Source organism: Silurus aristotelis (assembly GCF_946808225.1).
Source record: "Silurus aristotelis genome assembly, chromosome: 12".
Classification (NCBI taxonomy): domain Eukaryota; kingdom Metazoa; phylum Chordata; class Actinopteri; order Siluriformes; family Siluridae; genus Silurus; species Silurus aristotelis.
The window spans coordinates 1,951,761-1,969,251 of record NC_139585.1 but is presented as its reverse complement, the minus strand read 5'-3'; the positions used below and the strand labels follow the sequence as shown (position 1 = coordinate 1,969,251).

At 43.4% G+C, this 17,491-nt stretch overlaps 2 protein-coding genes across 2 annotated transcripts in view; one reads left to right on the top strand and one right to left on the bottom strand.

The window, feature by feature from the left end:
- Positions 1 to 8,846, top strand: part of LOC310734895 (uncharacterized protein) — a gene marked incomplete at its 3' end in the record, with an annotated part of 265,495 nt that extends 256,649 nt beyond the window's left edge. Inside the window, exon 2 of the mRNA XM_083557369.1 lies at positions 7,469 to 8,846. Coding sequence (XP_083413495.1) covers positions 8,043 to 8,846 — 804 coding nt within the window. The 5' untranslated portion in view covers positions 7,469 to 8,042. The remainder of the gene's footprint in view (positions 1 to 7,468) is intronic.
- On the bottom strand, positions 1,795 to 15,628 carry LOC310734915 (legumain-like; the record flags this gene model as incomplete). The annotated part of the gene is made up of 13 exons (XM_083557395.1): positions 15,469 to 15,628; positions 15,263 to 15,360; positions 15,006 to 15,087; positions 14,793 to 14,878; positions 9,900 to 9,975; positions 6,450 to 6,512; positions 5,876 to 5,939; positions 5,665 to 5,783; positions 5,418 to 5,534; positions 4,458 to 4,658; positions 3,806 to 3,961; positions 1,927 to 1,994; positions 1,795 to 1,840 (listed from the first exon to the last, which is right to left on the bottom strand). The coding sequence occupies exons 1-13, from the start codon at positions 15,544 to 15,546 to the stop codon at positions 1,795 to 1,797; spliced, it is 1,254 nt and encodes a 417-aa protein (XP_083413521.1). The 5' UTR covers positions 15,547 to 15,628.
- Positions 15,629 to 17,491: the final 1,863 nt, after the last annotated feature.

Here is a 17,491-nt window from a genome sequence, read left to right as displayed (position 1 = left end):
TGTAAAGCAGATCTTCATGGAGCTGGTGCACAAATGTCATGCTGGAACAGGTTTGGGTCTCCTAGTTCATTGTGTGCCTTCAACTTTGTACTAACATTTTGGGGGAAGAACTACATATGGCTAGGGAAGTCTGGATTATGGCTATAAAGTGCATATTTAAATAATTTTTTACACAGATGAAGGACTGGTGTGTCTGAAAACAGCTGTAATATTAATCATAAAAGGCTGAGATTGAGAATTAGATTGGGTCATCTCACAAAGGCCTTCAGAACTCCTCAAGAGTTCCTCTGTCCTGTCCAGCTAATAAACTATAAATCCTTGAAACACTCTTAAGCCAATTAAACAGTCAGGCACATGGGGGTCACACCCACTCAGAATATGTAGAACTGCTTTTCATTTCTTTCATTAAGGTCTTTCTTCACCACACCGTTCACAGTAACAAGGCAAATCTGATTCCAGATACACACAGTTTAAAAGGACTTACGTCTACACATTTCCTGATCGATTTACATTTCTGCAGACGCCCCTTATTCAGAGTGACTCACATTTATCGCATTCATACAGTTGAGCAGCTATAGGGTTAAGGGCCTTGCTCAGGGGCCCAGGAGCACCAGCTTGGTGTGATTGGGATTTAAACTCACAATCTTAACATCCAAAGTCCACTATGCTACCACCTCCCCCACTTTTTGAAACACTTGAAAAAGCATTAAAAAAAAAACAAAAAAAAAACACTGCGTCCACACGATCATTTTCATTCGTTTCTCAAATGTTTCTTATTCACGTTGCTGTGGTGCACATAATCTTCGACCGGCGTCATTTCTGCCCGCCGTTTATTTACTTTATATACTTTTACTCTTCCCCTGGTGGTCTAGTGGTTAAGATGCAGCGCTCCCACCGCTGCGACCCGGGTTCGATTCCCGGTCAGGGAACCATCCCCAGCCACTCTTAGTGCCGGTCCCAAGCCCGGATAAATTGGGGAGGGTTGCGTTAGGAAGGGCATCCAGCGTAAAACATGTGCCAAATCAAACGTGCGGAGGATCCGCTGTGGCGACCCCTAACGGGAGAAGCCGAAAAGAAAGTTTGTTTACTCTTTGAAACGTCACGGAAACTAAAAAAATAAAGCGTCATTGCTTTCTAAAGCATTTTCGTTGATTGGAAACAGCGTCTCAGTGTGGACAGAAGACAAAATGTTGATGAAAAATATGAGTTTTCAAGCGAACGTGTATTGGTGTAGACGAAGCCTAAAAACCTTGCGAAGTAAACACTCACTTCTGCTTTTTTTCACATTTGCATTTACGGTATTTGGCAGACTACCTGATTCAGAGCAAATTACAATGATATTATTTACACATCAGAGCAGCAAAAGGACCAGGACTTTGCTAAAGAGTGCAGAAGTGGCAGCTTGGTGGTGCTGGGATTTAAACTTATGACCTTCTGCTCTGAAGTCCAACATCTTAACCACTGAGCACCTCAACATACTGTAACCTTCTTGCTTCTAAACCTAAGAATGAATTTTTTACCTTTTTTGCCATTGTTTTCATTAAAATCTGCCTGAACCTCCAGGTGCACCTGTCCAACATCTCTCACATGACACCAAATATTCAAGCATGCGTACAATCAGTGTTTTATTTACGTGCACGGTTGAAATACAGGTTTGACAAATAAAAATGTTTTTATTTTAGGGTTTTATTCTGAATCTTGGCAGAGATGTGACTTTGGTCACAATAAAGAATTGGGATGAATATTTAATTTAATAAGAATACTCTGAAGATCGTGAAGAAGTGTGTGATTTCTTCAGAACGTAATCTCTTGGCTCACGTGACTGATGGCTTCAGTGATGCTGATGGAAACAAACAAATGAATGAGAAATCAAGGGAGGTGTTTCATTCCAGATTAAATACTGAACAAGTGAAACTCTTGACATACCTCTGAACCTTCAAGCCACACTCGCACAGATTCACCAACACCTGCAGGTGAGAACGAGTGACAACAAACTGTACAAAGACAGAGAGAGTTGACATGAGTAAGGATCAAGGAATCACAAAGTTCATTATTAACATGTATCATTAAAAAAGTAACACAGTATGAATTTCTAAATATAAAACTAATGAAATCTTGGGCTATTAGTTTGATTTCAAAAGTGATTCCCGAAGTTCAGTTTTGCATGTTTGCTTTTCCTCACAGTATTTCTGCAGCTCTACAACTCAATGTTTTGGCTCATAACCACAAAACTACTACAAAACAAAACACTTCCGATGATCTTTCACACCTGCATCGATCAAAGGGTGCAGGTTATTTGTTGGTACCCTGAGTAGTAAAGACTATAGCAGGGGGCAGAGCTTTTTTTTTACAAAGCCCCACAGGAACTGCCTTCCAGTTAGGTTTTAGATTAAGTCTCATGTTCAGGTTACAAACCTATTTGTTTAGTCTAGACTTTTGTAAATAGGTTTTTCTTATGCCTGGTTCACACTGCGATTTTTATAGTCCTTTGCCATTGTTGCTGGTCAGACTGTATGAACATGACACACAAGAAAATAGCTCGTCCGAAGTTTTACGTCATCAATCCGTGACGCTCTCCAGACCCGTGTTCTTTTGCTAACGGTAGTTAGCAGCAAACAAAAACGATCTGTAGTGTTCGTTTTTTTTGTGACTGGCCTTTAAAATAATAATGTCATAATAAAAAAAAATAATTCCTTTTCCCTCCATAACTCAATAAGTTTCACTTCTTGTTGTTTTGTCCACTAATTCGTTTCTATGGTTTCCCTGAGGTAATTTGAAAATGTTGCGCAAATTCACGCGTCTTCAGGTTCAGCACTCCTGTTGGTTTGAAGTTCGTCGTAGGAGAAGTCACAATGCAGAAAAGATTCTGATATCTTCTGACACGGGCAGAATTTTATAGGAGGAAAAATAATTGCAACGGCCGTTTATCGGCTGTCAGTGAACAAACCAGATTGTAAAACAATTTGTAGCCTCGGATTATAGGAATCTTTTAGGATTTTCTAAATTTGTCCCAGACGACCAAATTGTGGCCAAAATCGCACAAGGTGAACCTGGCTTTAGGTAAAGAAACAAATCTGGAGGCATCATGGTTATAGTGTTCCAGTGAAGTGGTTTGGATGCATCATCCATTATCTCCCCATGTTCACTCAAGTTTGCTGATGGTGGTGTGGCTGGTGCTTCATGACCCAAAGCTTGATCATGTATGTGTTACTTTCTGGCCCCCACTTTTAGTTATGATGTAAAAGGTAGTCTTTCAGGAGTCCCTGTTTATAAATGTACATGTTTTTAACCTTTATGCAACAGGAAGTATACCTAATCTTCTTCTTCTTCTTCTTTCCACTTCTCCTAATATACTGTAATATACCTAATATACTGCATCCCTCTCTCTCTCTCTCTCTCTCTCGCTTGCTACATATGCTCCTGAGCTCCTAGTGATTCCATACGTTTTGCCTTCTCAGACCTGCATAATTCCTTCTCATAATCAATCAGGTCCATAGCCTGAAGATAAATGAGATTACTGATTATAAATCCACTTAGTAACCATGACAAAAGCGTTGAAGTCCCCGTCAGTGAACATTTCATCTTCAAAACAGCAATGTTTGTTGTTGAAGATGAGGTCCCCATTTGAATCTGGTTCCTCTTAAGGTTTCCTACATTCATCATCTTGAGGAGAGTTTCCCTCACCACCATGACCTCTAGCACTGATGCTGATGCATCATATGTACATCACAACATCTGTTTCCTGAAATGTTTCGCACAAACAAATAAACAAACAAACACCTGAATGCTGAACGTGTACTCATACCTGCTCCTCCTCCCAGTTAAAGAGGATTTTCTTGAAATGCTCAGCCACCACTTTGAGCTCATAGGTACGAGTCACCTCACGTTTTTCAAGTAGAGCTCCTGAAGCTCCCATGCGGTCAGCAATCTTCTGCAGCACCTCATCCATCATCTTCCTTTTCTACCAAATGGATATAAATCTATAAAACCTTCTACAGTGATTATGTTGCATTATAAAATATAGCTATTTAAATAATAGCCACATTTCTGACATCACTGCTGTTATTATGAATAAGTTTGAATATATGATGAATGTAGGAAATGGGGGTGGGGTTTAGAACTTTAATAATGGGGTTTGGACATTGAACATGACCCAAAAAAGGAACATACAGACTAATACAGTGTTGCTTAATTGTGATTGGTCAGAAGGCATTGATAAATGTTCTATAGTTGTTATAGTAACAGCTCATTTGAAGACGTGTGCACATAAACGTGTGCAATAAACATACAATAGACTTTTCTGAAAGAAGATGAATATCTAAAAAGGTATTGAAGGAGTCTCCAGTATGAGTCTCAGAAATCCGAGTCAGTTGATCGATACAGTGAGTGTGAGAATGGAATTTATTCAGAAATGAAATCTGTATTTGATGCAGTACAGTGAGAGACGGATTACTCACTCTAATCAGATTGTTGTATTGCTTTTCCAGGACCTGACGTTTTTCTGGGTCCTGTTCTTTTGTAATCCTGTTTTCTTGGATTATCAGGGGAACGTCTGCAGCATCTGCTATATCAGACACTGAAGCATTCAGGGGCTGGGACGTGAAGGTCTCGCTGACTGAGTCACCAAGAAATTCACTCAGCATTACCTTCAGCATTCCCTAAATATCACAGAGTATTAGGAAGAATATATTAAATTACACTTAAACACGTATACGAGACATTCTTGTCAACATTTGTGTAATAATACACAATATAACCAAAGATTTGTGAAACAGCTGACAAAGATTCTTCTGGGGAGATGTTCTTGTGGTGATTTGTGCTTATTCAGGCACAAGGTTGTTATAAAGTCAGGTAGTGATGGAGGTGAGAAGGTGAGGAGGTCTGGGGTGTGGTCATTGTTCACATTCATCCCAAAAGTGTTCAATAGCATTGGAGCTTTATAGAAGGAGATCCTCCACTCCAACCCATGAAAAGCAGATCTTCATGGAGCTGGGTTGTGCACAGGGAACAGGTTTGGGTTTCCTGGTTCAAGTGTAGGGAAAATTTCATGCTCCGACATCCAAAGACGTCCAACACAATTGTGTGTTGGTTTGAGGAAGAAACACATATAGGTGGAAATGTCAGGTGTCCCAATACTTTTGGTGATAATGTATATTTGAATCATTAAATCGTTTAATACAGAGTGGGAACCGGACTGGGTCGTCTCACAGACATCTAAAAAACAATTGACTTTCTCATGCTAATAAAAAAAAGACACCATGGCAATGTTTTGGCTTGACCAGAAAACGCAGTTTGCAATCACGTGTGCTTAGCATTAGCACTCCATCGCTTGAAGACGATGTCTCCTGAGAGCTGTCATGAAACGTAGAACATTCATAGAGCTATAAAAGATTTATTTTGTATCGTTTCGTACACACCTTGCACCCGTAGTTATTTGGCGTCTGAATCTTCCCTCTTCTCTTTTTCACGGCGTTGCGAACGTTTTCCTTCACGTACAAATACTGATCCTCAAACGAAGTCGAGCTGAGATTGGACTTTACAGTGAAGTGAAAAAGAACAGAAAAAAAGAATGAGTCCAATTTCAAACACTAAACCAACATGCAGTCCAGTGCTGTGGAAGTTCTTTTCTTGTAACTCTTTAATAATGACAGGATGAACACTAACGCTCTCGGTGTGGTGCAGCCAGTACAAAGTGAAAACATCAGCCAGAAACGTGTTTCTTTCCTCATCCCAGCACCAAGCGTACGCATACTCATCAGGACCGCATGAGCCGACTGAATACACTGAAACCGGACGATAAAATCTTTACAGACGTATGAGGAGAACACGTACATGTAAACATGGCATCCGAGCAATAAGTATGAAAAGTGCTAACCGTTTGAGTCTGAGAGCTTGTCTAGCATCGATCCGGCATGGCACGATTCCAAATAAATCACCATCTGCAAACATCTGGATTTATTCAGCAATCTTTCACAGTTGTGGATTCACAAATACCTTCAGTTACACAACTCGATTTCTTTTCCAAATTTTGTGAAAATAAAATCACAAACTCGTCCATCCTGAAGATGCTGAAAACTTCTCCAACAGCTTTACCTCTTCGTTCTGCTGCCACCAGTCGAGCGCCTCTGCTGTCTCAAATTTCAGAGGTTTAATTTATTCATGTTTAATAGTGTTGGAGCTCTTAAGCAGGAGATCTTCCACTCCAACGCATGGAAAGCAGGTCTTCGTGAGGCTGACTTTGTGCACAGGGGCATCGTCATGCGGAAACACGTTTGGGTCTCCAAGTTTAAGTGAAAGGAAAAATGTTATGCTGCATCCAAAGACGTCTGATACAATTGCTTGCCTCTTTTTGGTAACAGTTTAAGGAAGAACAGCATATTGTTCGAAAAGCCAGTTGTTACAATACTTTGGACCGTATGGTGTATATTTGAAAAGGAACTGATACGAACCTTGGAAAAGGTGCCACTGCATGACATCGTGTTCACCGTGTTAATGAGATCATGTGCGTAAAGCTGCAATAGAAAACAATTGATTATTATCATTTATGAAATTTGTAGAACATCTAGCAGGTGTATCGAGAACATCCATGCAGGTCACTACTGAGACTGGAGGAGAAAAGATGATCATGGAGGTTGCAGGAAAATAGATTCATGGGGGTTCAGCCTGAGTGAAGCATCACCTGTGGTTTCAGGCTTGAAGACGATGTAGTAGAAAGATAGATAAATTCTGGGCTTGTTATTAGGTTTAAGGCCAAAACAAAGTTTAGAAGAGTACAATTTGATCCTTTTACACATTTGAACCAATCACTAATATTTCTAGATGTAGGTGATGATTAGTGTAAAGGAGAAGAAGTGAGAAAACCTGAATCTAAGAATTTACTGCAGATTTCTGGCTGTTAAACACCACAATTGTCTTGTATGAACAGGTTTATGAAGACTAGACTGAGTTTATACTTCAGAGGCGGAAAAAGTGACACAGGAAATAATATAGAAATAAATCAATGAGAAAACTCAAAACAGGTGCGATTGATCCAAGATGGCGGCGCGGCAGTAGCTCGCAGCGGCCTCTCCGGATCCAAAAATGGTGCTTTCACCATATTTAGCACGACCTTCCACAATACATGGACACCAGAGTCAGCTGTGTTCATGCGTACGACCACCAGACACTGCTACAGTACAGGCATCATGCAACCAATAATCTGCATGATGATGATATTATCAACAACCTTCGCGACCTCGGCTTGCTGCGACCTCGGCCGCAAAGACCAGGCCCCCAGCCCTCGGTGTTACCTGATGCCGGTGGCCGGGAGAGGAGACGTCGAAAGCGCTGTTCGAGGAAGCGGAAGCGCGGCAAGCGGGCGGGTGTCCATGCTAGGCTAAATGCTAACCCTAGCCGGCCGGCTCTCCCGTCCATTTTTCTTCCAAACGTCTGCTCCCTGGATAATAAACTGGACTACATCCGACTCCAGCGAACCACACAGCGAGAGTTAAGAGACTGTTGCGTCTTTGTTTTCACGGAGACGTGGCTCAGCGACAGAGTTCCGGAAGCCGCCATCCAGCTAGGATGGGCTAACCGTGTTTCGAGCCGACAGAAACGCAGCTCTGTGCGGTAAGACTCGCGGTGGTGGCGTGTGTGTTTATATCAACACGGAATGGTGTAAGAACTCTGTGCTTGTTTCTTGCTATTGCTCATCACTAGTGGAGTTTGTGACTGTTAGATGCAGACCTTTTTATTTACCACGGGAATTCACAACTGTATTCATCGTCGGAGTGTACATTCCACCCAGTGCTAATGCTAAGGAGGCACTGAGTAAACTCTACGGCACTATTAGCGACCTGCAGAATGCTCACCCCGATGGATTGTTTATTATCGCCAGAGATTTCAACCATGTGAATCTCAGGACTGTGCTTCCTTAACTCCATCAGCATGTGGACTTTGCAACGAGAGGAGCGAACACGCTGGATCTTGTTTACACAAACATCCCCGGCGCGTATCTTGCCGAGCTCCGCCCCCATCTCGCATACTCAGACCACTGCTCTGTTATGTTAATTCCAGCATACAGACCGCTCATCAGACGCTCTAAACCGGTTCTGAAACAGGTGAAAACCTGGCCAGAAGGAGCTACTTCTGCTCTTCAGGACTGTTTTGAGTGCACTGACTGGGACATGTTTAGAGAGGCTGCAACCAATGGCGATTCCATCAACTTGGAGGAGTACACATCATCAGTGACCAGCTACATCAACAAGTGCGTTGATGATGTGACTATCTCCAAGACCATCACTACACGCTCCAACCAGAAGCCGTGGATGACTGCAAATGTGCGTGCGCTGCTGAAACAAAGAGACTTTGCCTTCAGATCAGGGGACAAGACGGCCTTAAAAACAGCAAGGGCCAAACTGTCTCGTGCCATCAGAGAGGCGAAGCGCGCACACGCAAAGAAAATCCACAACCACTTCCAGGACAGTGGAGACACCCGGCGCATGTGGCAGGGCATCCAGGCGATCACGAATTACAAGACCACATCACCTGCTTGTGACCGTGACGCCTCCCTCCCAGATGCGCTGAATGACTTCTACGCCCGGTTTGAGGTACAGAACAACGTGGTGGCGAGGAAGACCATCCCTCCTTCCACTGACCAGGTGCTCTGTCTAACCACAGCTGAAGTGAGGAAAACTGTATGCAGAGCTAACCCACAGAAGTCTGCTGGACCAGACAACATTCCTGGCAGAGTGCTCAGGGAATGTGCAGAACAACTAGCAGATGTCTTCTCTGACATCTTCAACATCTCCCTGAGCAGCAATGTTGTTCCCACGTGCCTCAAGACAACGACCATTGTTCCTCAATGACTATCGTCCTGTCGCGCTCACTCCCATCGTGATGAAGTGCTTCGAGAGGCTCGTCATTAAGCACATCAAGACACAGCTTCCACCCTCCCTGGACCCCATGCAGTTTGCGTATCATCCAAACCGTTCCACGGACGATGCCATCTCCACAACCCTCCATCTGGCCCTCACCCACCTGTATAACAAGGACTCATATGTACAAATGCTGTTCATTGATTTCAGCTCAGCATTCAACACAATCATTCCTCAGCACCTGATCGAGAAGTTGAACCTTCTGGGCCTGAACACCTCTCTCTGCAACTGGATCCTGGACTTCCTGACTGGGAGACCTCAGTCAGTCCGGATCGGGAACAGCATCTCCAGCACCACCACACTGAGCACTGGAGCCCCTCAGGCCTGTGTGCTCAGTCCACTGCTGTTCACTCTGCTGACTCATGACTGTGCACCAACGCACAGCTCAAAACATATCAAGTTCGCTGATGACATGACTGTGGTGGGTCTAATCAGCAAGAACGACGAGTCAGCATATAGAGAAGTTTTTGCACCTCCTTGCTGCTGTTTTTTGCACTTCATTGTTCTGTTCTGTTTGTATTCTCCCCTGGGTATAGTTTTTACATTTCTCCTTACACAGTACTGTATAATCAAGTATACAGCAGGTTTACTATTTGGCGCTATACTTGTTTTTTTGTCTTTTGTCTTGTCTTGTGTTGTCTGTCTGCACTGTCTGTCTGTTCTGTTTTTTGTTTGCACTGTTTGCACCAGGTTGCACTCGATGCACTTTATGTTTGTGTTGTAGCTCTATGCTGTTGTTGTTTTGTTGTTTAGTGTAGCACCAGGGTTCCGGAGGAACGTTGTTTTATTTTTACTGTGTACTGTGTACCACTGTGTATAGCAAAAATGAGAATAAAAGCCACTTGACTTGACTAGTGAGGGAACCAGTGGAAATAATGGAGACTGAAACCAAAACGAAACACATGTGGCAGTGTGAACACAACAGAAACACTGTGTGTGAAATGACATGAGTGATGAAAGCGTTGATCAGGAGAAAGATCTTACCGTGGAATGAGGAAATCCAAAGATTCCATGAGCTCCGTGATCCGACAGGTAGATGAAGATAGAATCATTTTTGTCACTAAGAGAGAACAGATATCTGATATAATAATAAACTTTATTATTCTTCTATATAACCCCAACCCAGCCATTAGGGTTGCCAGAGCCAGTGCACTCTTAGTGCCGGTCCCAAGCCCGGATAAATGGGGAGGGTTGCGTTAGGAAGGGCATCCAGCGTAAAACATGTGCCAAATCAAATATGCGGGTCACGATTAAGGATTTCATACCGGATCGGTCGAGGCCCGGGGTAACAACGACCGCCACAGGTATCGTTAGCCGACAGGGTACCGGTGGAAATTGGGCTACTGTTGGCCGAAGGAGGAGAAGGAGAGGAGGAAGACGTCTACAGAGACGGCAGGAAAAGAAGCAGTGTAGGAGAGTAGAGGTTCAGGTTGGTACTTTAAATGTTGGCACTATGACTGGTAAAGGGAGAGAGATAGCTGATATGATGGAGAGGAGAAAGGTAGATATGTTGTGTGTTCAGGAGACTAAGTGGAAAGGGAGTAAGGCCAGAAACATTGGAGGTGGGTTTAAACTGTTCTATTATGGTGTGGATGAAAAGAGAAATGGTGTAGGGGGGATTCTGAAGGTAGAGTACAGTAAGAGTGTAGTGGAGGAGAAGAAAGTTTCTGATAGGGTGTTGATCGTGAAGGTGGAAGTTGAAGGGATGATGATAAATGTCATCAGTGCCTATGCTCCACAAGTTGGCTTTGAGATGGAGGAGAAGGAAAGATTCTGGAGTGAATTAGATGAAGTGGTAGATGGTGTACCTAGAAATGAAAGATTGGTGATTGGGGCAGACTTTAATGGGCATGTAGGTGAAGGGAAAAGAGGTGATGAGGAGGTGATGGGTACGTATGGCCTAAAGGAGAGAAATGTGGAAGGGCAGATGGTGGTAGATTTTGCTAAAAGGATGAAAATGGCAGTGGTAAATACGTATTTTAAGAAGAAGGAGGATCATAGGGTGACGTATAAGAGTGGAGGAAGGTGCACACAGGTGGACTATGTTCTATGTAGGAGATGCAACCTGAAGGAGATTGGAGACTGTAAGGTGTTGGCAGGGGACAGTGTAGCTAGACAGCATCGGATGGTGGTCTGTAGGATGGTTTTGGAGGTGAAGAAGAAGAGGTGGTCCGCTGTGGCGACCACTAATGGGAGCAGTCAAAAAAAAAGAAGAAGATTCTTCTATCTTCTTCTTCTTCTTCTTCTTTCGGCTGCTCCCATTAGGGGTCGCCACAGCGGATCATCCGTCTCCATACCACCCTGTCCTCTACATCTGCCTCTTTCACACCAACTACCTGCATGTCTTCCCTCACCACATCCATGAACCTCCTCCTTGGCCTTCCTCTTTTCCTCCTACCTGGTGGCTCCATCTTCAGCATTTTTCTACTAATATAATTCATGTCCCTTCTCTGCACATGTCCAAACCATCTCAATCTCGCCTCCCTCACCTTGTCACCAAAACATCCTACATGTGCTGTCCCTCTAATTAACTCATTTCTAATCTTGTCCATCCTCGTCACTCCCAACGAAAACCTCAACATTTTCAGCTCTGCTACCTCCAGCTCCACCTCCTGTCTTTTACTCAATGCCACTGTTTCTAATCCATACAACATCGCAGGTCTCACCACAGTCCTATAAACTTACCCTTTCATTCTTGCAGATACCCTACTATCACAAATCACTCCTGTCACTCTTCTCCACCCACTCCGCCCTGCCTGCACTCTTTTCTTTACTTCTCTAACACACTCTCCATTACTTTGCACTGTTGACCCCAGGTACCTGAACTCCTCCACCTTCTCCACCTCTTCTCCCTGCAACTGCATCACTCCACTGCCCTCCCTCTCATTCACACACATGTATTCTGTCTTACTCCTACTGACTTTCATTCCCCTTCTCTCAAGCGCATATCTCCACCTCTCCAGGCTCTTCTCAACCTGCTCTCTACACTCACCACAAATCACAATATCATCTGCAAACATCATAGTCCAGGGAGACTCCTGTCTGACCTCGTCCGTCAACCTGTCCATCACCACTGCAAACAGGAAAGGGCTCAGGGCCGATCCTTGATGCAGTCCAACCTTCACCCTGAACCAGTCTGTCGTACCTACTGCACACTTCACTGCCGTCACACTGTCCTCATACATGTCCTGCACCACCCTCACGTACTTCTCTGACACACCTGACTTCCTCATAAAATACCACAACTCCTCTCTCGGCACCCTGTCGTACGCTTTCTCTAAATCCACAAATACACAATGCAGCTCCTTCTGTCCTTCTCTATACTTCTCCATCAACATCCTCAAAGCAAATAAGGCATCTGTGGTGCTCTTCCTCGGCATGAAACCATACTGTTGCTCACAGATGGTCACCTCTTCTCTCAGCCTGGCTTCCACTACTCTTTCCCATAACTTCATGGTGTGACTGATCAACTTAATTCCCCTGTAGTTACTGCAGGTCTGCACATCTCCCTTATGCTTAAAGATCGGTACCAGCACACTCGTTCTCCATTCCTCAGGCATCCTCTCCCCTTCCAGAATCCTGTTAAACAATCTGGTTAAAAACTCCACTGCCATCTCTCCTAAACATCTCCACGCTTCTACCGGTATGTCATCTGGTCCAACCGACTTTCCATTCTTCATCCTCTTAATCGCTGCTCTCACTTCCTCCTTACTAATCCTATCTACATCCTGCTTCACCAACTCCACATCCTCCAACCTTCTCTCTCTCTGATTTTCCTCATTCATCAGCTGTTTAAAATACTCCCTCCATCTTCTCAACACACTCTCCTCATTAGTCAACACATTTCCCTCTCCATCCTTTATTGCTCTAACTTGCAGTACATCCTTCCCAGCTCGGTCCCTCTGCCTGGCCAATCGGTATAAATCATTTTCTCCTTCCTTAGTGTCCAACCTCTTATACAGCTCCTCATATGCCTTTTCCTTGGCTTTCGCCACATCCTTTTTTACCTGCTGCCGCATCTCCTTGTACTCCTGCCTACTTTTCTCATCACTCTGTCGATCCCACTTCTGTTTTGCCAACCTCTTTCCCCTAATGCTCTCCTGCTTTTCCTCATTCGACCACCACGTCTCCTTGTCTTGCTTTTCTATTTCCAGATGTCACACCAAGTACTTTTCTAGCTGCCTCCCTCATCACTCCTGCAGTAGTTGCCCAATCATCCGGCACCTCTTCACCACCACCAAGCCCCTGTCTGACCTCTTCCCTGAACCTCACACTACACTCTTCCTCCTTAAGTTTCCACCATCTTATTCTTCTTTCAATCCTTACTTTCCTCCTCTTCTTCTTCGCCTCCAAAACCATCCTGCATACCACCATCCGATGCTGTCTAGCTACACTGTCCCCCGCCAACACCTTACAGTCTCCAATCTCCTTCAGGTTGCATCACCTACACAGAACATAATCCACCTGTGTGCACCTTCCTCCACTCTTACACGTCACCCTATGATCCTCCTTCTTCTTAAAATACGTGTTCACCACTGCCATTTCCATCCTTTTAACAAAATCTACCACCATCTGCCCTTCCACATTCCTCTCCTTAAAACCATACCTACCCATCACCTCCTCATCACCTCTGTTCCCTTCACCTACATGCCCATTAAAGTCTGCCCCAATCACCAATCGTTCTTTCCTAGGTACACCATCTACCACTTCATCTAATTCATTCCAGAATCTTTCCTTCTCCTCCATCTCACAGCCAACTTGTGGAGCATAGGCACTGATGACATTTATCATCATCCCTTCAACCTCCACCTTCACGATCATCACCCTATCAGAAACTCTCTTCACCTCCACTACACTCTTACTGTACTCTTCCTTCAGAATCACCCCTACACCATTTCTCTTTCCATCCACACCATGATAAAACAGTTTAAACCCACCTCCAATGTTCCTGGCCTTACTCCCTTTCCACTTGGTCTCCTGAACACACAGCATATCTACCTTTCTCCTCTCCATTATATCAGCTATCTCTCTCCCTTTACCCGTCATAGTACCAACATTTAAAGTACCAACTCGAACCTCTACTCTCCTACACTGCTCCTTTCCCTGCCGTCTCTGTAGACGTCTTCCTCCTCTCCTTCTCCTCCTTCGGCCAACAGTAGCCCAATTTCCACCGGTACCCTGTCGGCTAACGATACCTGTGGCGGTCGTTGTTAACCCGGGCCTCGACCGATCCGGTATGAAATTCTCATTTGTGATCCGCATATTTAATTTGGCACATGTTTTACGCTTAACGCAACCCTCCCCATTTACCCGGGCTTGAGACCGGCACTAAGAGTGCACTGGCTTGTGCCCCCCTAATGGCTGGGTTAAGAAGATTCTTCTATATAACCCCAATATAACAATATAATATAGCTAGCTAGCGTATTAGGGCCACTATGGGCAGGGAGGTTCCAAATTTAAAACATAGAATTTTCAAATTGTAAGTCGAAAAATCAACACAACTTTACACAAAGAAATAAAAATTCTTATTTTTCGAAAAAGATTTCAAGTTTTAAACTCGGAAAATCCCTGCCCCTCCCCTTCCATTTTTTTTTTTTTTTAAATCCCGTAGTGTAATTTGTAAAGTTTCTGTAAAAAGTTTGGAAACAAGTTTGGTTTTATGTTCCTTCGTGTGACAGTGTCTGAACTCTGACCAGTACAAATCACTGACACTGGTGACTCCTTCTGTTACTATACAAATGATAACGTATCAGAACAATGCTGCCGTTATAGAAAACCAACCAACACCTCTGGGTTCTGACCAATCACAATGCAGGATGAACATCACCTGACTCAGTCATGAAATTTCGTGAGTAAAGCTGAAGATTGGGTTTCTACCTTTCTATGACTTTCTTCCTTCCTGTTTTCTTGACAGCAGCCGAATCTCCACGCAGGACAGCCAGAAAGTTTTCAGCTGAGACCTCCTGATAACACGATTTACAAACAAGTGATTTAACAATCAGCAAAATAGTCAATCAATCAAACACACACACACACACACACACACACTTTTAATCACAGTATTTCTTTATAATTACATTAATTCATTACCCTTCCAGTGTAGTCCTTTGAAACTCCAGGGTAAACATTAGGGCCATTAGTGATGTTGATTATGTTTCCAATTTTGGGATTTCTACACACACACACACACACACACACACACACACACACACACACACACACACACACACACACACACAAAACAAAGATTTTTTCAGAAGGTACATGTTTTATTAAGTAAAATAATAAATAATATTAAATAAAAATGTATTAATTATATAGAAAGAGAGCAATAACATCAGACTCACTCTGTATTATCCGCAATATCATCGTACATCATCACCACCATCTGCTCTTCTGGAACACCGTTCTGTCGAGCGACCTGATAGGCGTGACACACGTTGGCCTGAAAAAGAAACTCAGAGACTTCACATTTCTGTTTATTAAATATAAATACATTACTGTATATTTAGACTGAGAGTAAAAAACACGCTGCTGAATTCCATGTTTGAACCTGGTGCCTGTAGTTTTCCCAGCCTTTAGAACCTGATACCAGAAGAACCCACTGTCTTCTACTGCAGCTTCCACCCATATCTACTGCAGCGTCCTACAAAACATATCAAATATAATTTGTACAAAAAACTCCTCCTATCTGATTGTCTGTCTGTCTGTCTGTCTGTCTGTCTGTCTGTCTGTCTGTCTGTCTATCTATCTATCTATCTATCTATCTATCTATCTATCTATCTATCTATCTATCTATCTATCTATCTATCTATCTATCTATCTATCTATCTGTCTATCGGTCTATCGGTCTGTCTGTCTGTCTGTCTGTATATCTGTATATCTATAATTAAAACCACAAATGTTGATTCGTACCCGTCTCCTCTCCTGTGATGGCTTCAGCTCAGAGTCAGATCAAGTGAGTGGCCTGAAAAAGTGCAACAGGAGCTTTTTTATTTGGCACTTTCTCCACTTTCACTTCGTCTCCCGGGAGGCTTTTGGGTAAACTGTATATATATAAATGCTTCTCCCTTTTAGTTCTGCTGCTACAGCGAGTCTTTCTGAAATCCCAACTGCGTCCTTAACTTACATACAACAAGAACCTTTCTTTCGGCTTCTTCCATTAGGGGGCGCCACAGCGGATCATCCACATGTTTGATTTGGCACATGTTTTTACGCTGGATGCCCTTCCTAACCCAACCCTCCCCATTTATCCAGGCTTGGGACCGGCACTAAGGCTTGTGTCACCCTAATGGCTGAGGTTGGTTCCCTGACCGGGGATCGAACCTGGGCCGCACCGGTGAGAGGGCCAAATCCTAACCACTAGACCACCAGGGAACCTAACTTTCATACAACAATAAGGAGACTAGGATAAGGATAAATTTTTCTTTCCAAATTCTTTTTATTGAAAAATCAACAATTACAAATACAAAAATGTGAACAGAACTTCTCAATTTTTCCTTTTTAACAAACAAAGAAAAAACACCCCCACCCCCCAAAACACAAACAAACCCCCAAACAAAGACACACACACATGCGCACGCACACACACCCCACATCCCCCTGCTTAAACAACTGAAGAAACAAATTAAATGTCATGCATACAGTCCAATTTAGATCTTTAATCAGGTAGGAACCGTAGCCTCCTAAAATAAGAAATAACAGGTTGCCAATTGCAAAAAAAAAGTGCCAGTAGAACCCCTCAGTGTATATTTTATATTCTCCAACTTAAGAAAAAACATTAAGTCTTTAAACCACCGAGAGATGGAAGGACATCCTATTGTTTTCAAGTGTAGAAGTATGCAACGTCTGGCCAATAAAGATGACAAGGCTAAAACATCTTTGTGTACAGAACTCAGTGATACCGACTCGTTGGTAACCCCAAATATAGCGATCAGTGGGCATGGCGTCAATTGCAGGAAGTGGTAGACCGTATCCTATCTACGGCCTTCTCCCACCGTTCATTGCCAAACTGCAGCCCCAACTCCTCCTCCCATGCAGTCCTGGTTTTATCTGTATTACAGCTTTTAAGAGATAAAATAAAGCTGTATATCCGGGAGATCAAACTACGCTGGTGTGGAGTAAACATGACTAAACTCTCCCAAGGTTGCTTGGGGGGTACAGAGGGAAAATTGTGAAGGCATTTAGATACATAGCTGCGGACTTGGAGATATCGAAAAAAAATGAGCTGTAGGCAGCCCATACTCCAACGATAGGCTGGCGAAACTTCTAAAGACGCCATCTTTGTACAAATTATAAAAGTAGCTTGATGCCTTTTTCGTGCAATAGTGAGAAAGCCAAATCCAAAAGTGACGGGGGAAACAAATTATTTCTATTCAAGGGACCCAGCGCTGATAAAGCCCTAAATTTAAAGTGACGCCTAAACTGAAACCAAATCTTAAGTGTGTTCAGTACGACTGGATTGTCAGTATATTGAGATGGTTTGACCAGAAAAGGTGAGCAAAGCAGAGCAGATACAGAGGATGATCTACAAGACAGTAGCTCTAGATTGCACCAAGTGGATTCTGCTGAATTGG